Source organism: Simochromis diagramma, unplaced genomic scaffold (assembly GCF_900408965.1).
Source record: "Simochromis diagramma unplaced genomic scaffold, fSimDia1.1 OVJJ01000602.1, whole genome shotgun sequence".
NCBI classification, from domain to species: Eukaryota; Metazoa; Chordata; class Actinopteri; order Cichliformes; family Cichlidae; genus Simochromis; species Simochromis diagramma.
The window spans coordinates 4888745-4912348 of record NW_024387040.1 but is presented as its reverse complement, the minus strand read 5'-3'; the positions used below and the strand labels follow the sequence as shown (position 1 = coordinate 4912348).

Below are 23604 nucleotides of genomic sequence, written 5' to 3'. Positions count from 1 at the left end.
CCTACTTTATAATACAGTAGCCTCTATTCCAAAGGTAGAGAAGAGGAGAGTTGTGGGGAATGTGGGTAAACTGGTGAGTATTGTAGTGTCAGCTGTCACATTTTTTACAAAGCTTTTTATGGATGAAATATAGTGTGAAGAATGAAGATCCAGGCAGGCTGGACGGAAGGGGGGAGGGGGGTCTCGCTAAACGGGTTAATATAAAGGCGGAGGAGAGGAGTGGGTGGGGCAGGAAGGGCAGCGAGTCAGAAAACAAGAGCAAAACAAATCTGTGAACTGGAACTCAGAGAGCAGCCACTCAGGAGGGATTAATGAGAAGTAGGAGGCTGTGAAATTATGTGGCCTTTGAGTGGGGAGAATGGCCCTAGCAGAGCATGGCCCTGAAATGAGGTGAGACAAACTTCACCTGATCCACAATTAACGGCATCATGCGGATGGGTGGCACGGAGACACAGCAGGGGAGGGATGGATGGGAGGAGGTGGGGTGGGAAAGCACAATTCACTTTTGTGGCAAATTATCACCCCTCTAAAAGGGGCACCCAGAAGAAACTGGGGAGAGGGGGGCTTAGTGAGGAGAGGAAGGGATTTTACACACCTGTCCTTTTTTTAAAGAAAAAGAAAGAAAGAACGACAGACAGAAGCAGGGATGAGAGGAAAGATTTATGGTTAGTAAGGACAGACAGTAGCTGGGGATGGAGACAATTAACAGTAGAGAAAAAGCATGAATAAAGAGTGAAAGAGTGAGAAACAGTGGAGGTAAATGGGGCAGAGTTGATTGCACACAGGGTGAGGAGCAATAACAGGAGCACGAATGATTAAGTGGTGTTAGGGACTAGGAACACTTGTTTGCAAGGACAATCTTTGTGTGCTTTTGTTGTCTGCCGGCCGCCTTTATCTTTGTGTAATTCTCCGTCTGATGAAATGTGTTTAAAGAGATGAATTGGGATCGGAGGAGCCGTCCTGACATGATTATGAGGGATTCATCTGCAGCCATCTGCCATCGTTATGAAGGGGGGGCTAGCAGAGAGATAGAGAGAGAGAGACATGGAGGGAGGGAGGAGGGAGGGAAGTGCAGACCTTCTGTTCGGCAACCCTGCCACAGACCCACCATTACACAGGCCTCTGGCCTACAGTTTAACATGAAGCCTTGGTTCGTCCCAGTAACGTGAAGGTGAGTTTTTTTTTTTTTTGTCTAATAAAAGAAGCAGAAGTGGGTCATAAAACTTGTGCACTTGTATTTCTTTTACATGAACAGCACACTGAAAGAATACATGATGTTAAATGCAGAGAGGTGATAACTGCTCAACCCCAGGGGCACAGTCGGTATGCATAAAATCAAACTTTATTATCTTTGTAATACTTCCCAGGTACCAGTGGTATTATATTCTGTCTTGGAAATGGGACCTACAGACTACATCATATTCACACACCAGTTGGAGGAGAGGGCACAGCAGATGGGTCCATTGCTCATCACAACGTCCACTTGTTCTAAAGGGGAAAGCGGGGGCCTAAGACAGCATGTCTTAAGTTGTGTAATAGGCTTTTAGTGTCACAAATGAAAGTCACACGTTTGCTTTTTTTTTATCAGGTTGATTTTTTTTTTCTTTTCTTTCTCTTTGGACTGAGAGATTATCTCAGGGATAAATATGGACTTATAAGCAAACTGTATAACATAAACCAGGACCGCCGGAGAGAGGAGGACAAATTTAGGAATAATAATATCAGAATTCATCACTTTTTCTTGAACGGTGTTCATGACTAATGCGTCAATCTCTGCTGTGTGACAGCAGTTGCCATGGCATTTGGCATGCAGTTTCCCCCCATTGTAAAATCCTCCTCTGTGTTATTTGCCTCTATAATTTTGAGTGGGCTTTTTTAATGCATTGACAGCTGCCTTCTTTTTTATGATTACTTTGCTCCAGTGTGAAAAATCATACAATTCTCCTTCTATTTTAACAAAGCACCTATTTCATTCTTGCCCACTATACGAGCGTGCCATCACTTCATATCACAGGTCAACGTTACGGCGCTTAATTATGTGCCGGCTGCTTGGGGCTTCTAATAACCTGTCATTGAGGGGAATTTGAATGTCACACCATTTTGTTGGGCCCTAATGGCAGCAGGCAGATCCACTGATGAGCCGTTTTGGGACAATTACAGCGGATATTCAAATCACTGGTCTGACTGTGTGGTGAACTGCAGTACGCACGACCTGACAGGGGTTTGACCAACGTTGTGCGTGCACGTGCACGCGCTCACGCACGCACACACTTGTTGTGGGCTTTCTCGACCCAGCAAAACCACGAGGAAGCTGCTCTCCCTCCTCCACAGAGCTAGTGCTGAAAGAGTTTCACTGTAGCCTGATCGCTTTTATTATCCGACTAATCCAGATATCAGCGATTTCATCAAGCCGGGAAGATATGCATGTCATGAATTATTTTGACACTGGGACCTTTTAATTTTCGCCGGCAATATTTCATCCCACCAATCAGCGCCTGGAGTGGTTGTCGCCGGGCGGACGCGGCGGTGTCAGAGGACGAGACTCCCCCCGGCGGATCCAAATCATCCGGGGAACAATAATGAGCTATGGCCACAATTACGAGTTGCCTGTGTGTGCATGCATCTCATCAAGGACTCCATGCAAGCTGCTACAGAAAGGGAAGCACGCAGAGGTGCACAATGTAAAAAAAATAAATACATATAGCACATTTTAAAAAACGCACTATAGGATGGGCTTATACTCAACTAGTTGTTCAGTCAGTAATGGAAATAACTTAATCGCTGCTTTGCGATTGTTTTCATTAGATACTTAAAGTGAAAGAGAAAGGGTTAAAATGCTGGTTTAAACTTCCGCAACACTGCATTTGAGCGAGTGGACACAGGAGAACAAGAAAACCTGCAAAAAATGTTTTAAAAAATGTAATATTTCAATAAATAACGGATATTTTATGTAAAAATACAGAAATTTCCTGTCTTTTTACAAGACATTAAATTAAAAATAGTTATTTTAACATTGAATTGACAGAAATTCTTTTGTATTTTAACTGATTTTCTATATTAAACAAAAGATATTTACACGTGTAAAAGCAATGAAATAACCTAACAATAAGGTCAAACGCTGTTCTAATGCAATTAACTAGGCTTAAAAGAAAAGTGCTGTTATTAGTTCGGTTCTATTATTTGATTTTGTGCAAAGAATTTTGTACTTTTGCTGGATGATTAATGTAATAACATGATATACCACCCATTTAAGAATGTCAAAATTATGTTCCTAAACTAGTAACTGTGTTTGTAATCACAACTTTTTACTGTTAGTTTTTGATTATATCAGCTGTAAATAGGTTTTTGCATCAATTGCAACGCACAAACCTATTTACAGTCTATCCCAACTTAAAAAGTAACTTTTACAGTTTTATTCTACAAAAAGTTCTGGCAGCCATTCTACTTTATAGAGATATAAGATATATATATATATATATATATATATATATATATATATATATATATATATATATATATATATATATAGATATATGCTAATATTTCTGTAGTAAAGATTGAAACATTGTAATGCGCTTCAGTTTTATATTTCCATCGCAGTCTTCCATTCTGCATATGGATGCACACAAAACATAAAAGCAGCTTATGATGCATTTTGCAAAATGTGCCTGCACATTGCTATCCCACCACTAACATCATATGGTTCTTACATAATAGTTAACCAGTATTATATAACACTGACAGGAGCTATTCCACTTTCAAGACTGTACCCCGTTTGGGCAGCTCTTATTTTTAATATGTAACCTAGGAAATGCAGAAAATGTGCTTGTAACACAAACTCTTTAACTGAAATAAAAATTTGTAAAATTTTCTGATAAAGCTGCTCCACAACGCCAGCGTGAGCTATAAGAGTCTATTAATTGTTAACACAGCTTTTGCCAAGGCTTGCCAGGTTGTATTATGTAACTATAATGGCTTAGTTGTAAAGTTAGAAACTAATGTGCTGTATTGCAGTCCTCAGGTTTATAAACAACATTTAAAGTAATAGATGATGTATTCCACATTAATACATATAAAGATACTTTTTTAAAAGATCATCAGTACTCTAAACAAGTAAAAACACCCCCATCAAACATATTTTTTTATATATGTGTTGTCCTCACACGCTAACAAAAGCTACATCCAGTTTAAACTCACACAGCATTACATTCCTGCAGCGCACAGGGCCTCAGGTCTTAGTGTGATATGTGGACTGTGTAACTTAATACTCTGTGTCTTTACCCAGCTCCCTGAAGAGCGGGTATTATGTGAGCAAATTGGATGCTCAAACAGTCAGTCCGTGACCTTCCCTCATCCTGGATGTTGACCCCCGTATAAAGAGAGACATTACATCTCGTTACACAACAACACGGCTCAGGCGCTTCGCTCCAGATAAAGAAAAATGTCTCAATTAAATCTTCACTGGGGCCCCCTGCCGAAGAGTTATCGCTGCCCCGGTAGCGCTGATCGCTACACTCACACATCCTCAAAAGTTATTTGACATAAATTGCCAGAGTCACATCATTTCCTGCCACACTCTGAGCAGGATTTACAGCTGATCCCATTGACTGGGAGCTGAACCTCCAATAAAATTCCTCAAGAGCCCGTGGGGCCATGAGATGCACCTATCTACCCTTCATCAGACCCCTCTTCCCTGCTTGCAGATTAACCATGCAAATACACACAGGTGGGAGGGTGATACCGACAAAACATTTATGCACATTTATGCAACTGGGCTGATATGAGGGAAGGAGTGCGCACAAGACAGGCTGATTGGGTTTTATCTGATGGGGGAGATTAGAAAGGAGGGAATTGGAAGAAGAAGAGAAAAAAACCTAAAGGAGAGTGAATTATCTAAAGCTTTAATTGGAAAATGAGAGGTGAGTGCCGCCCATTTTCTCTGGAGGATATCAAAGCATATCTCCTTATATTAAAGAGAAAAAAACTAAGAGTGGTAAGGTCATTGTTAGACAAGCATATCAGCTCTTGGAAAAAAAAAAAAGTAAAGCTGAAAATGGCTTATCATTAGCACTAAGGGCACTGAAGAGAAAGGTGTGCACTTAACTACAAAAAACAACCTTATGGCTGCATTAGTTACGTTAGCCTCGCAGATATTAGACCGAGGTGAATAAAGCGCATTAATGGCTGCGGTCTCTTAATGGTCATGATGATTCTTGCTCAGGTTCAAACCTACCAGATGGAAAGGGAGTTTCAGCAATGGCTTTCAATAATCATCTTAGGTCATCTAATTACAAACAACGTTTTCATCAGGTGATGAGATTTATACTCGGGACCACTCACTTTCTTGTTTGTCGTCATCCCCAGGCTGCTGTCTCTCTCTAGTGGTGATGCGTGAGAAACAGGGACTTGTAGGCCTTTCATAACAAAAGTCTACCATCCTGTGAACTGCTGTCTGCATAAAATACAAGAGATTCGCTTTTGAAATAATCAGGGTAACGTGCCAAACTGTTGCCTCTATTAAAATAGTGAGAATGTGCAAGCTTTTAATGTGCTCAGAAAAAAGCTCCAACTCACATTTGTACAAATGTCTCAATTTTAATATCCTCATAATGGGGAAGAAACAACAGCTAGTTAAGTAGTCAGCGAAGGCAGGAAGGTTATTTGTTCATAAACAAGTCTGACCTCCTTTAAAATCAGCCACATTAAGTATTTGTTTCTCTTTTTTTGGCTAATATATTGATTTGCTTTCTATTCTTCACTACCATACTGTTTGTTTGCCTGTCAAAGATCATACCTGAATAACAAAGTCAAATAATGCTGAATTTACAAGCTGTGTTAATACTGGTTTTTATCATTTCATTTCACATTTCTTTCATTTTCAGGATATTTTCCAATAAAAAACAAAGCATTAGTATAAATTATAGCCTCAGAAGACTAAAGTTTTCTGTCAACATTAACATAAAAATGTTATTTTAGGTCACTGTTCATCCAGATGATACAGCAGATAAGTGAAGGCCTTCTCTACAGCTTGGCACAGCATTTCATTGGAGGCTCAGCAGTAGCCACATCAGCAGTAGTAGCAGCAGCAGTGGCTTCGGGGCCTCCAGCTGGGGTTGGCTGCTGCCTCTGCCTGCCTACCAGCACTGAGGCTTTTTGGGGGGGGGGGGGGGGGTAGAGTTGTGGGCAGGCCACAGGATTGCCCTGGGGCACGTCGCTCATGCACCAGTAAAGAAAACTGAAATTCTGTGCTAGGAATGCTTGCTGCCCTCAGCGATTTGATTTGACAAAGTGAGGTCTGGAGCGCTGGTGTGAGCACTGCACATGGCAAGAAGAGGAGTGCAGATGATAGGTCAACGAAATCTGTTACAAAATAAATAAATAAATAAAAACTCAGCAGACAAAATTTGATTTGTACCTTTATCATTATTTGCATTAACAGTGTGTGGAATTCTACATTTTTAAGATCTGCATACATTATACTACATCTGCTGACAGTGGATGTCTGTACACATGAAGTTACATGTCTGAGGACTCAGTGGTTCTCTGTCAACCGTGGCAACTCTAAAATTAAAAAGAATTTACACTTCGATCAACACATACGGACAATTCTGAACATTGTTCAAGTATTTCTTCCCAGTATGAGCCCAGACAGAAAACGTTAGAACGAAACCGCACATGGAGGTTTGTGAAAATGGACATGTTAATGATGCGACTTTAATACTGCTCACAAGTCTTGTTTTTTAGCTCACACCTTCTTGTTCAAAAATGTTGATTTTTAGGCTGTTGTTGAACTACATTAAACACAAGTGATTATTGCTTTTCCAGAGGGTTTATGGTTCATCAGTTGAGGTTATTCAGTTCGAATCCTTGCCGTTCATCTCTTTGCCACCTACGCTCCATCAAAAGAATAAAAGACAGGATGCTCGAATATATCAAAATATCAAAACAGAGTGATTTAGTTGTAAGGTTAATTTCTCTTTGAAAACTCACTAAGAGGATTAGTGTTAACCGTCTGAACCTCATAATCCAACTTAAAACCATTATTACTAAAACTCAAAAAAATCCTTCACATGTATCGGATTTTAGGGAATCAGTCGCCATTTACAACACATACATAACCATACCTTTCTTACACTACTGCTCCTATGCCAGCGTTACTAAATCCTCTATATGGATGTGTGTGTGTGCGTGTTTTGTTGAGCATGCACCAGCATGATCCTTGCTTTAAGGACACTGCTGGCTAAACTGAAAACTAACCTTATCATCAGGAGCCGCTAAAATGCTGTAAAAAATGTCAGTGGAAGTACAGGTAACACTGGAAGCATTTGACAAACACACAGCTAATGGGTTTGTCTTCACCATGCTGATACACGGTTCCACTAAAAGCTGAAAACAAACGTAGCCTAAAGTCGACAGACACTGCAGGGCTCGCGGTTGAACACTCCTTCTGATTAGAAGACCAGAAAAGTCCTGGTTTCAGACACAAACAAAGACATCGAGGGCTTGTTCGTTAATCAGCCAACAGGCCGGTTAGTTGTTCCTCCAGACTGCAATGCAGTCTAATACATCTGAGTCAATGTGTCCTCTTGCTGGTGTCTATTTACTATTTCTACTGAAGTGACGTCCCTTAGTGGGCAGAAAGCCGGGGGAGGGGGCAGCTGCTGCCAGCAAACAACAAACATTAAACATGCTCGGAGCTCTCAAATAGTTTGAATGAGTGATGAATAAATAATAATTACAGTGAAATGTCAAAGAAGGCACACACAATAACCAAGGAGGTCAGCATCAGGCAAATTGGCACAAAAGTGTAAAAACATGCTTTAAAAACAAAAGAAAAATGGAGGGAGAGGCAGAAATTACATTATTAGGAAGTTACAGGATAAAAATATGAAAAATATGTGTTAATGGGACTATGACTGGAATTAGACATCAGAGGAAAAAAAATCATGCACAAAAAAAGAGATCACTCTATTTTCAAGATACACAAAAATCGCCTCAAAAAATTAAAATAAACCTGCTGCAACCCAGTCGACGCAGCGAGACACATTCCCAGAAAGCTATTTGGTTTCATTCAGTCCTCTGGCTATGTCTTTTAGTTACATATGCAGCTAGTATATAGTTGTGCACATACAGCCAGTAGTGGGATGTGTAGCTCGTAATAGATGTACGCAAATTATTGCAGGCTTCACCTGACAGTCCAGCTCTTGCTGCACACGTGTGGCTGGGCTCTATGTGCTTTGGAGCTGGGAGTCTAGACTAGTGTAGGGCTGTGAGGCAGGCTGGAGCCTGGAAGGAGGCTGAGAGATGCTAAGTCTGCAGCTGGATGGTACCTTTGACAAAATAGGGAACAAAGAGCAGATCACGCGAAGCTGTCACCAGTAGAAAGAGCGTGACAGGAAGTTGGCAGCCGTACTGAGCCAGCCCATGCCGTCAGTGATAGATCCTACACGTGTGACAGCTTTGTCCTGCTCCTGGGAGGGACTCTCGTCCTCAGGCAGGTAGTCTGGGATGTCTGTGTTTTCCTCGACCACCACCGCTGAATCCTCCTGGAATGGCACCACCAGCTGCACACAGTCAGGGGTGGGAATCAAAAAAAGTGAATAAAGTGCTTTTTTAAGCAAATACATAAGATTAGGTGGGTTAGCATAAAGCTCAACTGTTTGGCAACAGAGTCTAAAACCACAGTTTAGGTTCAAATACAGCAGTGAGACAGGTCTGACCCCTGCTGGCTGCACGGTAAACTGCTACTTTCTTGTAATTACTAAAGCAATAATCACTCAAAATATTTATAGGGTAATAGCTTATTTTTTATAGAGTTGGTAAATTTATGCGCTTTGAATGTGGGCCACTGAAGAATGGGGACTATTTGCTGTAAAAGGTGCAACAAGGACTAGTCACGTCTTTGGCAAAAAGCAAACTAGCCTACAGGCTGAGGCAGAGATGTGACTAGCTAATCATGTCAGTGTGAATAAGTCTCAGCCACAGGCAGGGGGATAGACTCCCTGTACACAGATACACACAACATACAGCGAGCACACTGACCTATCAGCTGGAGGCTTCAAGGGGGAAATCAGTTTTATATAAAGGAGTTTAATGTAAACAGTGCGAGTCTAACGTTGCTTTGATTCCCACATCTAAGCACTCCGGTCCTCTTTACCTCTCCTCCATCCTCTGTCTTCACCACCTGCTGAGCCATCAGTACTTTGGTGGAGTTAATGGCCGTTCCCAACGCCTAGGAGAAGAAAATGCATTTCATTTCAAAAACAGTATGCAACGTGATGATACTACTGGGTCAGCTATCCTGTGCACAAGTGCAACTGGTACCAGTATCAACATGAAATATTTGCCATCCAACAAATGTGATTACTTATATGTGACTTGTTAAGATACGTTCTGATTTAATATGCTAGGAATGACAACTATTTTATATTTAAAATACCAATTTTAAAAACCACTTCCAAGACTGTTAATGATAAAACACGAATCATCCATAAATTAATACATGCTTTCCAAATGAAACTGGTATTAGCCTTAAAGTCAAAATATGTGTCCCTGAACTCTAAAAGAGATTTTCTGTGTCCGGACAGACATTTTACCTCAGCTTTAAGGTCAGAGCGGATCCTGACCACACATCTCTTAACAGCCATCTGGAAGGTAAAACTAATGACTCCTCGAATCTTCAGCAAGGCCTCCTCACACAGGCTCCTTCGAGTCTGAAAGCAGGAAGTGACACAGTGACCATTAGGAACAGAAAGAAGAAGAAATTCTGTCTTAGATATACATTTATAAGCTTGAAAATGTGATATTGTTCAATTTTAACTGAATATTTTAATGATAAAATAATAAACTGCTATTTAAAACTCACTTTTGGGAAACAAATTATAGATTTTTAGTCTCTAGCTTCAACAGCGTTGTGTTTTTCTGCTAAGGAGACAGAGAAGCAGCCCATCAGAGGCCGTCTGTCTGCTGTAATGTAATCTGGCTAGGTGAAAGCTTCCTGGGGAGCAGCATTCAGCTTCAGGCTCAATGTCCTGCTGTTCAGAGGCTGACATTTACAACCTGACCCCTCTGCCCTCTTATCATGTGCCAGATAGACACCCTTATGATGTTTGGCAAACACTGTGATTATGACAGCAGCAAACATGAGACTCTTGTGCACTGTGGACATTTGGTATGTGTCTGGACCTGACAGAAGCCTGACGATACGCTGTGTTAAGACTTCAATGGACTTACAGAATCGTCCAGTCCATCGATGTGCAGCACGACAGTTTTGGCCCTCTTGTTGTTGGAGCCCAGGAAGAAATGGGCTTTGCGCCGGCAGGAGGCGGCAGCTGCCTCGGCCTTCTCAGCCTCTTCTTTACCAGCTGACTGCAAAATCTCATAGATCTCTGAGGCCAGCAGTTTGGTCTCCCCGGGTGAGGTGCTCCTTCGGTGACAAAAAGTACATGTACAGATGAGTTACTAGCCCACCTGTGAAGTTTTTGTCAAAAAATTCCCAAGTGCATTTTAATAGTGCAAAAGGGATTTCCAACATACAGTTTCCAATTATATTAATTTTAGAAAGCATAAATTATTTCTATTTGCACACAATGAAAAAACATTTTTTTCTTTAAATTACCAGGTTCATTATTATTACCTACCTAAAAAACTGAGCTTTGTTTTGTTTTAGCCATAGCACTCAAGACTCAAAGTGTATAAAATCAAGGTAAATGTAGCCAGTTCAGAATTGAGAAAAGAATTGTTGACGCTCAAAAAGCAGGGGACAGACACATCGAGTGAGAAGCGTCTAACAACCCCAGAACAACTGTCAAGACATTAGTTAGGAATTTTAGTCTTAAAGGAGACAATCACTAGAAACCTGCACAGCAATGGACTGCGAGGTTGTAGACCAACAAAAACGCCAATACTGCAAAATAGAGACCTGACTTACTAAGGATAACCAGGAAAAAGATTATATATATTGGAAGCACATACGTTACTCAGAAGAGATGAAACTGAAGCTCTTGGCTAAAGAGATCCTGCTCATGTTTGAAAAAGGGAGAGGCATACAACCCAAAGAACACCATCCCCACAGTGAAATGCTGTGGTAGAAGTATGCTGTGGGGATGTTTCATTGTGACTGGAGCTGTGAATCTCATCAAGATGGAAGGAATTATGAGGAAAGAAGGATATGGGAAGGTTTTAACAGAAAACCTCAAGCAGTCAGCAGCAAAATGGCTCAGTGCCGTCGCTTCCGACACAACAAGAACCCAAAGCATACGTCGCCCCTGGTAAAGACCCACCTCCAGAAGACCAAACTGAATGTTGCTGACTGGCCTGCAAACAGTTTTGACTTGAATACCACTGAAAATCTGTGGAGTGAACTAAAGACCAAAGTCAGTGCAAGGAGACCATCAAAGAACCGTGAAATGTTGTTGATGTCCAAGCAAGTGGTCAGCGTCACCCAGCAGAGCAGAGCTGAAACTACCTGATAAGTCTCTGGATGTCTTTTTAAGTACATCTGTACTGAAAATAAAGGTGCAAAAGATGAAGTAATTCTGATGCAAAGAATAAATCAGCTAATTTAGGCTTGTGAAAATGACAATTAATGTGAATGAAAGTAGAAACGGTATTGCCAAAGCCTGCATGACTCTGTAGGAAGTGTGAACTGACTCATAAAACTGAAATTAATTAGAGCTGCAACAGACAGAAATCTAGAGAATTAAACATTTGAAAGTAAGTAGCCCCTTGCAGGTATCCAAATTCGGTATGAAAGCCTCTAACAAGCAAAGTATATACGGTGGGTTTCATGCACTGCTTAATAATCATCACATCAAGATCTATGTGTAGCTGAAGTCTTTCATTACATGTTTGATGTTTTTAATAGTCTGAGTCTAAAGTCCACTAATAACAGTCAGATAGAAATATGCTGAAGTCACTAGTTGTTATTGTTTTTTTGGGGTTTTTTTGGTAATGCCAAAACTATGTTACGCAGGTTTAATTCTAAGCTTTGTAAGCATCCCCATTGTCCTGATTCTGGAAATTAACAGGCACCCACATTCACAGGAAGCCTTTAAAGGTAACTCCTCTTTGCATCGCTCTATTCCAAAATTGTTTGTGCAGCTATTTAGTGCAACTAAAGACAATGTTGCCATTAAAGACACGACAACTGAAACACAAGTTAATTATGCCTATTCTGCACTGCCGTCAGATTTGCTACTGTCCCTTTTGCAAAAATCTCACAGCAAAGCACAATATTTCACGGGCAGCAGCTTTTTGCAAGAAATTCATGTGAGGTCAGGAGCCATTGTTGTGCCAGAATTTATATTTTATGAGGGATCCTGGGTTACTCCTGCAGGCTATACTGCTTCATGTGTCACCAAGTCATCACTCCTTCCATATTAACCGCATATGACATTAGCTGTCTGGCACTGCCACCCTCTGGGAGCCTGACGGTCCACAGAGCTGTGCCACACATTCCTAACGCAGCTCTGCAGAAGCCTTCCAGCAAACAAAACACTCTTATGAGTAAATTCATTAAATATACTTAATACTTAATAATAATCACTGAAGAAGATGAGGCTACCTGAGAGCTTAATGACTTAAGGGTTTAAAAATCACATTCACACCCGTTTTGTACAACAATGCTAGACACTTCCCTTTAGCCATGTGTTCCCACTCTGTCCAGCTACGATCGACCTCCACTCAAAGTCAGCATGACTGGGCTGTAAGCTCAGAAACTTGCTGCTGTTCCTGCAGGGCTACTGTTCATGCCAACACCTACAAGCTGGAGTGACTGGCTTACTTTACGGTTAGCATGAGCTATTGCCACAGGTGCTTCTAGACACTCAATCAGATAAAAGCAGTTGTCTCTCTTAAAAATGACATGTTTATGATCATGTTTTTAAAAGCAGATCTCATTATATGCAATGTTCTTCTAAAGCTTTTAAAGGACGGTCAACGCAAAAAATATAAAATTACCATGTCTGCAAGATATTCTACTTACTGCACAACAAAACAAGTGCTAATATATGCCTACATCAATTAGCACATGCACAAAGAGAACTTTCAGAGATGACAAATGGATTTAAATCTGTAATGTGCAAAACTGCATTTTAAGCCTTTGTCACCCTATTCTAGTTCAACTTTCATCACACATTCATCCTGACATGGCAAACAGAAGGACATCAGCCTGCCTGGAAAATTCTGCAGCGTGGCAAACACTGTCCATGCAAAACAATAAAAAAAAAAAAAAAAAAACATGTTAAAGGTTTCATGTAAAGAAAATGCACTGTGAGCATGTGTGTCCGTGCTCTGTGTGTGTGTTTGCATGTGTGTGTGTGTGTGTGATGGGAACATGGACTTGCTTCTGCATGACATTCTGCAAACTCAGCATCATGCCCAGTTCGCCCTTCATCTTCTCTCTGTTGGCTCGACATTCTGCCAGGTAGCGCACGGCCTGCAAGGACAAGGGCAGCTGTTATCTATTTGGCCATAAAAGCTGAAAGACGCTTTGTGATATTAAAAGAAAGAAAAAGAAAAAAAAAGCACGACTTTAAAAAGGGCATGCATGTGCAAACATTAAATGTTACATAACCGATATAAATACAAATGTACTGCCTTTGTGTTTACCGGGTAACCGAAAAAAGTAGTTATATAAAGCCACTTCAAATGTGTGCACACAATGTGAACGAATGGCTATAGAGGAAGTCGTGAAGGGTGGCTATGTAAAGCATAGTGTTTACACCACATCAAACAGCAGATGTCCCTATTGTGCAGTGTTTCCAAATATGGACCTTTTTTCTTTTTTTCTTTGAAATTGCGCCATGTGCAAGCTTGTGACTGAACGTTACACACAGGTGGAAAACATGCCCTTTAAACTGTCACTGAAACCTGTTCTGACACTGCAGGACAGCAGGGGAGGTTTTCCCTTACAAACCAAGTGTTTTGTGTTTTATGTGACCACATACTTACCAATAGTGCAGAGTAGACAACCTGTGGATTTGGATGGTCCAAAAAGAGGATAAGACCTGGCAGACAGCCTTGGTCTTCTACTATGGCTCTTCGGTTCAAGGGGTCTGCGGCAAGATCCCGCAACTGGTTCACCACAGTCAGTGCATCCATCTCTGCACTCATGGTGCTTCTTGTCTCGATGCCACACACATTAAAACAGTCTCTTCCTAAAATAAAACGATAGAATATTTTAGAAAGCGTATGTTGAACAACTCAGAGAAGCAGCTAATTTTAGTTTTTAAAAGACCTTTTCTAATTGAAATCTAATTTTCACATCTTTTACAATTTGGTAACACGCTCAAAGATATTCGGTTTGGGATCATTTAAAGCCAAGCTCAAAGCAGTGAATGTTGTTGACAGTGTGGCCTTGCACTAGACTAACTCTCTGAATAATTTCTTGCTCATTAACTAGGGAGGGACCTTAGATCATGTGATTCTTCTGTTGTTCCACAGAGAACAACAAAAAACATTTGGTGATGCTCTTTCCAGACTTACAGCTAAAAACATCTATATTACACAGGTAAACGAACAATCTATTAATTTGGACCTATAATATAATTTTATATATGTAATCTCTTTAATTTTTATTAGCTTTATTGAATGTATTCATTTTGCTAGTCATATTTCGTTGATATCTTCGTTCACGTTTTTATTTTAAAGTATATAAAAGTCTATACAGCTTTATCTTCTTGCATCCAAGTCACTTGTAAATATTTATAACTTGATGTCTTTAGAAAACAAAGTTGGGTTGATTGTAAATCTTACAACGTTTAAACTAACTTGCTGCAAACCTATGTTAATGGTACAATTTCTAATAATGTTATGCGTTGGCGGCAAGTTCTAACTACTAAACACTATATCAGCAATAACATGTGTAAAACGTACAGTGCAATCGGACTGAGAAGTGGATTATAACTACACAGCTAGACATGTATGATAGTTGTCATACTATCTGAAGATCGAGTAGTTTAGCGTTGTATGAGGCACTTGAACCAGTACTTTAATTTGCGCTAACCCAAATACAGATGCTCCTTTCAGTGAAAAGACACTTTCTACGACCCCTAACCTCACCTCAAATCACGCCCTGTGAGACGGTCCGGGCTATGCTAGCTAGGCTAGCAGGCATTACTTGACAATTGGAGCATACCTTCCTGTCAGTTTTCGTGGAAACCAAGAGACAATTCCCCGTGACTTCGGCTACGACGGATTCAAAGACTGCGCAACCACAAAAATCCTACGTTACAAACAGCTAACCCCAAAACAAGAGAAACGAAATTATTTCAGTAACGCCAGGCCTGCGCCTCTATCTCCCCTTTGCCTGTTTAGCTAGCAGCTGTGCACTGCACTGTGTTTGTGTTTTGTGGCGAGCAAATGGGGTACAGCCGTTTCTTCATAAAGGACATCCCATTTTTCCACCAGGATCCCAACAGTTTAACTGTGACATAGCTCCGTCGGGAAATGTAGGGAACTATAACGAACGTCCACATATTTGCTAGCATGTGGTTGGATGGTCTGGTAGAATGGACTGTCGTGATAGCAAATCACGAGACAGATATGTTTTAGAGTTCAATGCTAATTGGTGACTTTCTTTGCCAATCAATTATAATAACCAATCGTGAGGTTAAGCTACGTAATCGTTTTTTTCAATTGGCTCAAAATGCATTCCATAGGTCCTACTATGTTAGCCACTATCTGCTGTCCATGTCCGTCGTGTTGACAAGGTGGAAAAATTGAGAAAGTTATTCTACAAGCGCAAGTCCGGTAAGTTGGAATGGAAGTAAGGCACATACTGATCTTTGGATGTGAATACAATATAAAACACGTGGTGATAACTGTCTCGGGTAAGTTATAAATTATTATAAATGTGTGTTTCTAGGTCAAATCCTTATAAAATTCATCGGATTGTATTAGCTAGCCAGCTGCTATCATTAGCCGGTTAGCATAAATGCCCGCTAAAGTTGAGACTCACTCATTTAGCTTAATCATACACTCTATAAAAACGTTGGTCTGTGTTAAGCTCAGAGCGCTTGTTCCCACGCTTATCCTGTTTCGGTAATAAGAGAAGGAAAATTTGTGGCTTATTAATGTTATATAGAAAGGGAAACATATAAATATTCATATCAGTGAGGATTTACAATGTAAGAGCAGCCAAATTGCAAAAAGAAAAAACACATTGTAAATTTTAGGGAGAAAAAAAAGATCGTTTCTAATTTTTAACATAGCAGAGATTTATTTATTTTTTGTTCCAGAGCATCTTAACGCTGTTATACTGTAGATCCACAAAGTTCTTCGAGTGCGGTTGTTGGTTTAAAGTGTTGTGTTTGATGGTGGTTGAAACTGACTTTCTCACTCTTGTTTTGTATTTCTTCTAGATGACTGGTTGGTGATGATGATGTTGATGTTGGCACGTGTGCCAGTGTACCCTTGAAACGCACCTACAAGAATGAGCAAAGAGTATGCAAGGATGGAAATGGACCTGGTATGTGACAAATTAGATTAAACACAGATATTTGTTGTTAGTCAGGTGACGGTTCCACATTGACTGAGCTGTATTTAGTTGAATAATAACTTGGCTGTACCCAGTTAAGTTATTATTCAATTGCTTTGAATTGAATTATTATTGCTTTTTTCTGTTTCAGGCTTTTGGATCAGTGAAGCCTTATGGGTCCTCGAGAAGTATTGTGAGGAGAATTGGTACAAGTCTCCCGATTAAACCCTGTCCCAGGGTAAATTTTCAGGTGAGGCCAAGTTACTCTCATTAGAGCTTTTTAGTTTTGTCTTATTTAAGGCAAATTAGAATTAAAGTTTTTTTCTTTTTCATTTTCTTTTAAGACAATGACATGTTGTCTCTCTTATGAGTCATTCCTTTCTCTTCATCTGTTTTCACGCACGTCTCTCCTACCTGCTGGAGTCACTGCCATGTGACAAAATCACATGCCCTCTTCAACTTTTGTTTACCTCTGCTCGTCTGACTGTTTTCATTTTAGAACCATAAACAGTTTGGGTGAAGGGATATTTGATTACCACTCGAACACTGACTTTAACCTTTAAGAATTTGATTACCATTTTAAAAATGTTAAAAACTGGCTCGCTGTTCTTCACTTTCCTTCAACTCTGTGCTTTTCTCTTCTTTTCTTCTGTCTCCAGCTACCCTCCGTAGCTATGAGGAATGCAGTATGTCTGCTGTAGGTCAGTTGGTTCAGCAACCTTCAACAACCTTGAGCTGACTAATTCCTACTGAGCTACCTGAACCTTTGATTAACAATGTGTAGATGATTTTCCTCTAAACTAACCTTATTTTTACTGAATGATTTTCTAACATTAGTTGTTGTATGTGTGCCTGGTGTGCTATCATCAGGCTTTTTTTTTTTTCCCCCTCTAAGCATTTTTTTTAAATCCTCCTCCTCTGATAGCTTTATCCATACCATGATGAAGCTGGTGTCTTGATTGGCAGCAGGAGGCAGAACTGCCTGGTGGCCACTCTGGCTGATGTCGCATGGATCGACAGGGATGAGGATGATGAAGACGACTACTTTAGCAGGCCAAGGTAAGACTATAGTCTGTAGAAAGATATCTCTGAATCAGGCTGAAGACTTAAGCGCTTGTAAAGAGTTACTAGAAGCAGACAGTTTTATTTCAAATCTGCAATGGAAACAGGTCGGGGATCCCACCAGGACTCATGTTTCGAGCCCAGCGGCCTCACCCTCGCAGAAGTCTCCTAAACCGCCAGAGCTCTCTACCCAGTATGCATCATGGAGCTTTGGATTCACAGGCGTCAGCTGCTGCCAACAACGAAGCCATTCAGAAGATCAGTGCGCTGGAGACTGAGCTTGCAAAACTCAGGGCTCAAATTGCACAAATTGTTCTGGCTCAAGAAAAGAGTGCACAGCCAGGTACTGCTTAACAATTCTGTTACAAATTTTTTGAAATTGTATTTTAATTTTTTGCAACATACATAATGACTGTATAGTCTCTTATTTTTCTCTTCATATTTAACTGTAATAATGGAAATGTCCCTCTAGATGGCAGCAGAGTGTCACATGGCGTATACTCTATTTTCTTTCTTTTTTCCTCTTTCTTTTGTGTTACATTTGCTACTACCACAGGGGCACCTCCTCCCCCTCTACCCTGTGGCAACCTGCCACCTCCCCCACCACCTCCACCACCTCCCCCTCTTCCACCCCCACCCGCAAGTCTGCAGCGGACATTTTCGGCCATTGAACTAATAAAAGAGCGTAGAGGGAAGAAGACATGCGGCCAGACAGTTTTGGAGTCAAGACCTGCCGAAATCCCCAGCATGCTCGATGTCCTAAAGGACATGAACAAAGTCAAGCTGCGATCAGTGAAAAGGTAGGCCTCTGCTTAAGACATGAATGAGATACATTTGGAAGTGATGAAAAGTGGCCAGTGAAGTGTTTCTGAGGTGTTTGAAGTCTCATTAGTGAATGCAAGTGCTAAGGGCCTTTCACACCAGACACACAAAATCCAGGCGTATCTTTTGTGCATTAAAAATATTGTTCGGATTCACCTTTTGTTAATGCAGCAGTTCACACCGGCCATATAATTTCACAGATCAAATTTGTGGCATTTATTTATTTAGTTTTTCAATGTTTTGCATCTGACCAATCAGAACGGTACATTTGGCAACAAGGGCACTCATAGCTCAAATTGTCCACCGGTACTGAATATACAATGATATGGAAGTAATAAAACATAATGCTATTGTTACCTCTGACACACACTACTGCGGCTCTCTTGGCTCTCTGCTAACAAGAGTTCAAACTGCCCCACTGACATCCTAAAATATGTACAAGAGCTGATACAGTCTCAACTCCTGGATCAAACCATAATATTTTCCCTGCTGCTGCTGTTACAATTGGATGAATCCAGAATCTCAGCCTCTTCCTTTTCTCATTTAGAAAACTTGATTTATTTATTTTGTTTGTTTTTACAGTTGTTTTCTGAGGACAAATTTTCTGCAAAAAACGCAACGTGTGTGTGTGTGTGTGTGTGTGTGTGTGTGTGTGTGTGTGTGTGTGTGTGTGTGTGTGTTACACGTGAAGTTCAGATCCATAAAATTTGAAATTTCCTGTCATTTTTATGCATTGCGCTCAGTGTGTAACGGCTTTTAGAGTCTGACACAAAGACATTCATCTGAATCTGACACCTCCTTGCTAAGTATAAGCTAATTCAAGATGAATCTCCATTAAGTCATTGACTTCATGCATTACTTCAAATTCAATTTCATGTTATCAGACACATAGTGTCGTCTTCTGTTTTATTAAGCTGCTGCTACTCAAGATGTTTGTATCACGCTACATTCCTATGTAGTGCCAGAGCTACTGCATGCCCATATTACAGTATTGTGTGCTTTGGTCAGGCTGTTGGAAAACTGATATGAGAAAAGTTAAAAAAGAAAAAAAAAAATAGGGGTGGTAGATGTTGTTTGCCAAAAAATGGGTCATTTTTGCCCGTTGCTAGGTGGTTGCTAGGCATGTAGTGGCTAGGCTATTGTAGTGAAATTAAAACAATAGGATGCTTTCCTCAGGTGTTTTTAGGTGCATAAAGGCTAAAAACACGTCACTGTTGCTAGGCGGTTTCCAGGCTTCATAATACAGAAAGCATAATTCAACTAATTCAATCAAATTAAATGATGTTATCATGAAAATAATGCAAGGTGTTGTAGGGCCGTAAACGTTAAGATCCTCTTAGCATGTTGCTAGGCAACGTGATGACGTTCTCATTGTACTATAGTGATAGTAGCGCCCATGTTTATATGTTCCCTATTTCATCCTAGATCAGTGGACTAATCTTGATGAGGTTTTGCATAAACCTTGCCTAGAGCACCTGTGTGACGTACACAAATATTTTATACAAATCCCACAGTCGTACATATTTGTGCATTTGAGAGTTCAGTTGAGGACTGAACGGAATGTCCCACTGTAGAGCAGAGTGGAATGTCAGATGAGAACGATATGGCACAATAAAATGTATGATGGCGTACCTGTCTGCCAGGTTTGCTTGTTGATAATTTTTGGAGGAGTTCACAGAGAAAGAATCAAACACTCAGTGATTTGGTGCGTTACAGTAACATTGGTAAATGCCCCATCACCTGTGTGTGTTTACAGTCGTCTGGTAGAAGATGATGCCAAAACAAAGTCCAAGGAGCCGGCAGATGCTGCATCTCTCATCGCCGAAGCCTTGAAGCGCAAGTTTGCTCATCGTCATCGAAACGACAGTGAACGAGATGACACGGAAGAATTCGAAATTCCTGTCATAGAAGCGAAGCCTCAAAAAGAAACCATTCCGGTGAGAAATGTTGATGTATTATAAGGAGGCTTATATTAATTGAAAAAAACAAAACAAACAAAAAACAACTTTTATTATCCAGAAGAAGTGAACTCAACACTCCAGATGGTCTGTTACTCAGAACCATGCATGAAGTTGTTCTTCAGAACAGTTTGTAAAAGGCCTGCCTTGTCAGAAAATATTTGGCAGGTGTTTGGATGAACCATCTATCACAGGCTGACGTCAGTAAATCAAATCTGTAAATTACAGAACAGAGTGGTGAGGAGAAAACAAATCTCAGAAAACGTGTAACTCGCTGTGGAGTTCTCAAAGTTTTGTATTTTGGAATTAGCTTTTAACTTTTTGTTTTTAAATGAGTTCAGTTGTGTCCACAGTGGGTTTGCTTGTTATTTTCACTGTTAGTCTTTTGAAATGTTACTGTATTTGGCAACTATGTTTTCCAAGTTGACAAAATCACATCATCATTTTTTTTTTTTAAATTTGTTTAGAATTTTTCTCATTTTTATTTTAGTAAATTGCGATTTAAAAAAAAAAAAATAAAAAATTATATTCAGTTTTAGTCTTTAGTTTACTTTCAGTTAACTATGATAATGTTTATCAGCCTGTGTAGTTAGCATGTTGGAAAACCACTCCTGCTGTCTTTATAAGTATGAATGGAAAAAATGTTTCATCACACCTGAAACATCCTTTAACTTCAACCATACTGACCTGATGTTTCTCTAAAGGATGCTGATTGGTCAACACTAATTGGTTCAGCTACAAGTGAACAATTTGAAGCAGAACCACAAGCTGATTTTTTTTTTTTTTTATAAAAGGGCAAAAAAAAACCAACTTCTTAGCGGTTTACAAAAAAGATGAGTAAAATATTTAAAACTCCGTGTTTGTAGATGTCAGTTCAGATGGCACAGATATCATTTTTAAGAAGCATTTCAGGATCTTAATTCATTCTTTTGTCATGCAGTTGTTTAAGTGCTCTGCAGATTTCTCATGCACTTAATTCTGCTGTGTTCTGTTTTTCCACAGTTTGGGCAGCACATGTTGAAAGCAACTGGAAAAAGAAAGTTGGTCTGAACAGACAATGTAAGCCTAAGGTCCAGATGTTCTGTAGATGCATTGAAATTCCTTTTTATCTAATCTGTTTCTTTGGAAGGACAAGGGATTTTTGCCGGAATACGACCTCAAGTCTCACCAGTCATCCTGACTGATTTTGCACTTTTCTAACTTATATTAACCTCTTTCTTTTAAAGACGTTTTATTGTAATTTGTTTGTTGTCGTTGAACTGAAGGTCTTAATTTTTGTGTTCAGTCTGTCTCGAGTGAAAGTTGATTTTATTATTGAAACTTTGGGTTTTGTTAAACCTGCGCCTCAGCAGGGCTGATCAGCTTCCTATTTTTTTAAGACTGCATAAAAGCTGAAGAGTTCATAGAAAAGGAAGATTTTCTGACTTGTGCACTTTGTTGCCTGACGTTTAGACTACTTTATGATTAGGATCGGTTTATATTTTGGTTTAAGTGAATAATTTAGTTTTTAACACTTAATTATGGCTTAGATTCGTCTCAGTGTAAATTAATGTGTTATCAGTCAGGTTTCAGTGACGCTGGATAATATTTCATCTTCTTCCCAAGTTGCCAGTTTTGCCTTTAGCTGGTTCACAATTATGCATATGTTTTTCTGTGTGATTCGCCTTTAAGAACCAAAGATATTTCACTGAAGCCCTTCAGGATTTTGCCTTTCAATACCAAATTTTGCATTTCATGTCCCTTTTTTTTTGTCTTTTTGAAATTAACTGCTGCTGGGTACTTAAAGGTACTGGGACACATGCAGCGTTTTGTTTCTACCTCTGCTAGGAAACACTCTCCTAGATTCAAAGTTCAGCAACAACACTAAAGAAACACTACGCTGTCACAATACTGCGAAGCTCTGTATTGACAGCATGTTTTAACAAACGTACCCAAAGTCATTAGTATTGCATAAATCCTGCTTTCGTGTAGAGGTTCATCACATTTCCAAGTCTGGATTGGATTCAGAGGCATTCGAGGTTTTTAGGAAATGTTTTGTTTAATTAAGGAATGCACATTGTTACTATTTGTGACTATTATGTATGCCATGTAATTGCTGCTGAACATCAGCTGGATTATCTTTCATGGGGAAAGTGGAGTGGATACGTCAGTAGTAATTGTTTTTGTTGAAGTTGTCTTACATAAAAGTTAATTTATCAAACTAATAAATAAAATTTGTCTATCCTGACCTGTTTTGTTGTCATTTTTGCAGAAGTTGTGAGTTGAAGAAATTATATGATGATTTGTTCATTTTGAGTTTTTATCTGAAAATCCATCATTGTGTGATTTCAGATTAAATAATAGACTTAAAACAAACAGTCAACCTGGAAACTGACTGAACATTTTATAAACCTATTATTGTTCAGTTGCTTAACACAAATATCTAATCAGCTGTTCACATGGAAGAAACCACAAAATCCCATTTACTTCCTCTAAAACTTGCATCTCTGCATGCAGTGTACCCTTAAACAGCCTGCCCTTCTATAAATTTCAGCTTCCATTCAAACTGTTTTTGATGTAGCCGTTATAGGTAATTTTTACATGCATTTTACATATTTAACTGATATTGTGCACTTACTAACCGCTTCAGTAGAAAAACCTGTTCAACTTCTTGCTAATGCAAATCTATAGAAAAGCCAAACACCTGCCAGAAATTTAGTGCACTCGTAGAGATAGGCGAGATGACCTGCTGAAGTTCAGAATGAGGAAGAAAGATGATATAAATTATTTGTAATATGGCACGACTGAAACTGCTGATCCACTGGGATTTTCTCACAAAGCCATCTCTAGGGTTTAGAATGAATGGTTAGAAAATAAGGAAATATCTATCAGCAGTTGTCAGAGGAGAATGTGCAGACTGCTGCAAGCTGATACGAAGGCAACAGTAACTCAAGTAGCCACTCGGCACAACCAAGGTATGCAGAAAAGCGTCTCTGAATATTCGACTTGTTGACCCTTGAAGCAGATGGGCTACAGCGGCAGAAGACCACACCGGGTTTCACTCCTGTCAGAACAGGAAACTAAGGATAAATTTGTGTAAAAAAAAATTGGTCAGTAGAAGATTGGGAAAATGTTGCCTGGTCTTTGTGATGCATTCAGGGGTCAGAACTGGGTTTAAACAACATGAAAGCGTGGATCCACCATGCCTTGTATCAAAGGTCCAGGCTGCTGCTAGTGGTGTAATGATGTGGGGGATAATTTCTCGGTACACTTTCTGAGCATTGTTTAAACAGCACATCCTAC

The 23604-nt window shown here is 39.9% G+C and overlaps 2 protein-coding genes across 3 annotated transcripts; one reads left to right on the top strand and one right to left on the bottom strand.

The window, feature by feature from the left end:
• Positions 1–6403: 6403 nt before the first annotated feature.
• armc1 (armadillo repeat containing 1) lies at positions 6404–15331 on the bottom strand. 2 transcript variants are annotated; one of them, XM_040043734.1, is made up of 7 exons: positions 15064–15331; positions 13954–14159; positions 13347–13438; positions 10234–10426; positions 9597–9713; positions 9158–9232; positions 6404–8564 (listed from the first exon to the last, which is right to left on the bottom strand). In XM_040043734.1, exons 2-7 carry the CDS (start codon positions 14113–14115, stop codon positions 8373–8375), a joined length of 831 nt encoding a protein of 276 aa, XP_039899668.1. In that variant the 5' UTR covers positions 14116–14159; positions 15064–15331; the 3' UTR covers positions 6404–8372. The 2 variants fall into 2 exon arrangements, with proteins under 2 accessions (XP_039899668.1, XP_039899666.1); XM_040043732.1 differs by having other exon boundaries at positions 15140–15330.
• Positions 15332–15464: 133 nt separating this feature from the next.
• mtfr1 (mitochondrial fission regulator 1) lies at positions 15465–22549 on the top strand. Its single transcript, XM_040043731.1, has 8 exons — positions 15465–15753; positions 16365–16471; positions 16632–16730; positions 17406–17539; positions 17650–17885; positions 18099–18342; positions 20121–20301; positions 21325–22549. Exons 2-8 carry the CDS (start codon positions 16436–16438, stop codon positions 21370–21372), a joined length of 978 nt encoding a protein of 325 aa, XP_039899665.1. The 5' UTR covers positions 15465–15753; positions 16365–16435; the 3' UTR covers positions 21373–22549.
• The last annotated feature ends 1055 nt before the right edge of the window (positions 22550–23604 follow it).

Coding starts and splice junctions, on each gene's coding strand:
- mtfr1 (XM_040043731.1), top strand. CDS start 16,436: ATGAGCAAAGAGTATGCAAGGATGGAAATGGACCTG. Junction 16,472..16,631: donor CAAGGATGGAAATGGACCTG/GTATGTGACAAA, acceptor TTTCTGTTTCAG/GCTTTTGGATCAGTGAAGCC. Junction 18,343..20,120: donor AAGCTGCGATCAGTGAAAAG/GTAGGCCTCTGC, acceptor GTGTGTTTACAG/TCGTCTGGTAGAAGATGATG.
- armc1 (XM_040043734.1), bottom strand. CDS start 14,115: ATGAGTGCAGAGATGGATGCACTGACTGTGGTGAACCAGTTGCGGGAT. Junction 10,427..13,346: donor TTGCAGAATGTCATGCAGAA/GCAAGTCCATGT, acceptor TTGTCACCGAAG/GAGCACCTCACCCGGGGAGA. Junction 9,233..9,596: donor GCTCTGACCTTAAAGCTGAG/GTAAAATGTCTG, acceptor TTCTTCTCCTAG/GCGTTGGGAACGGCCATTAA.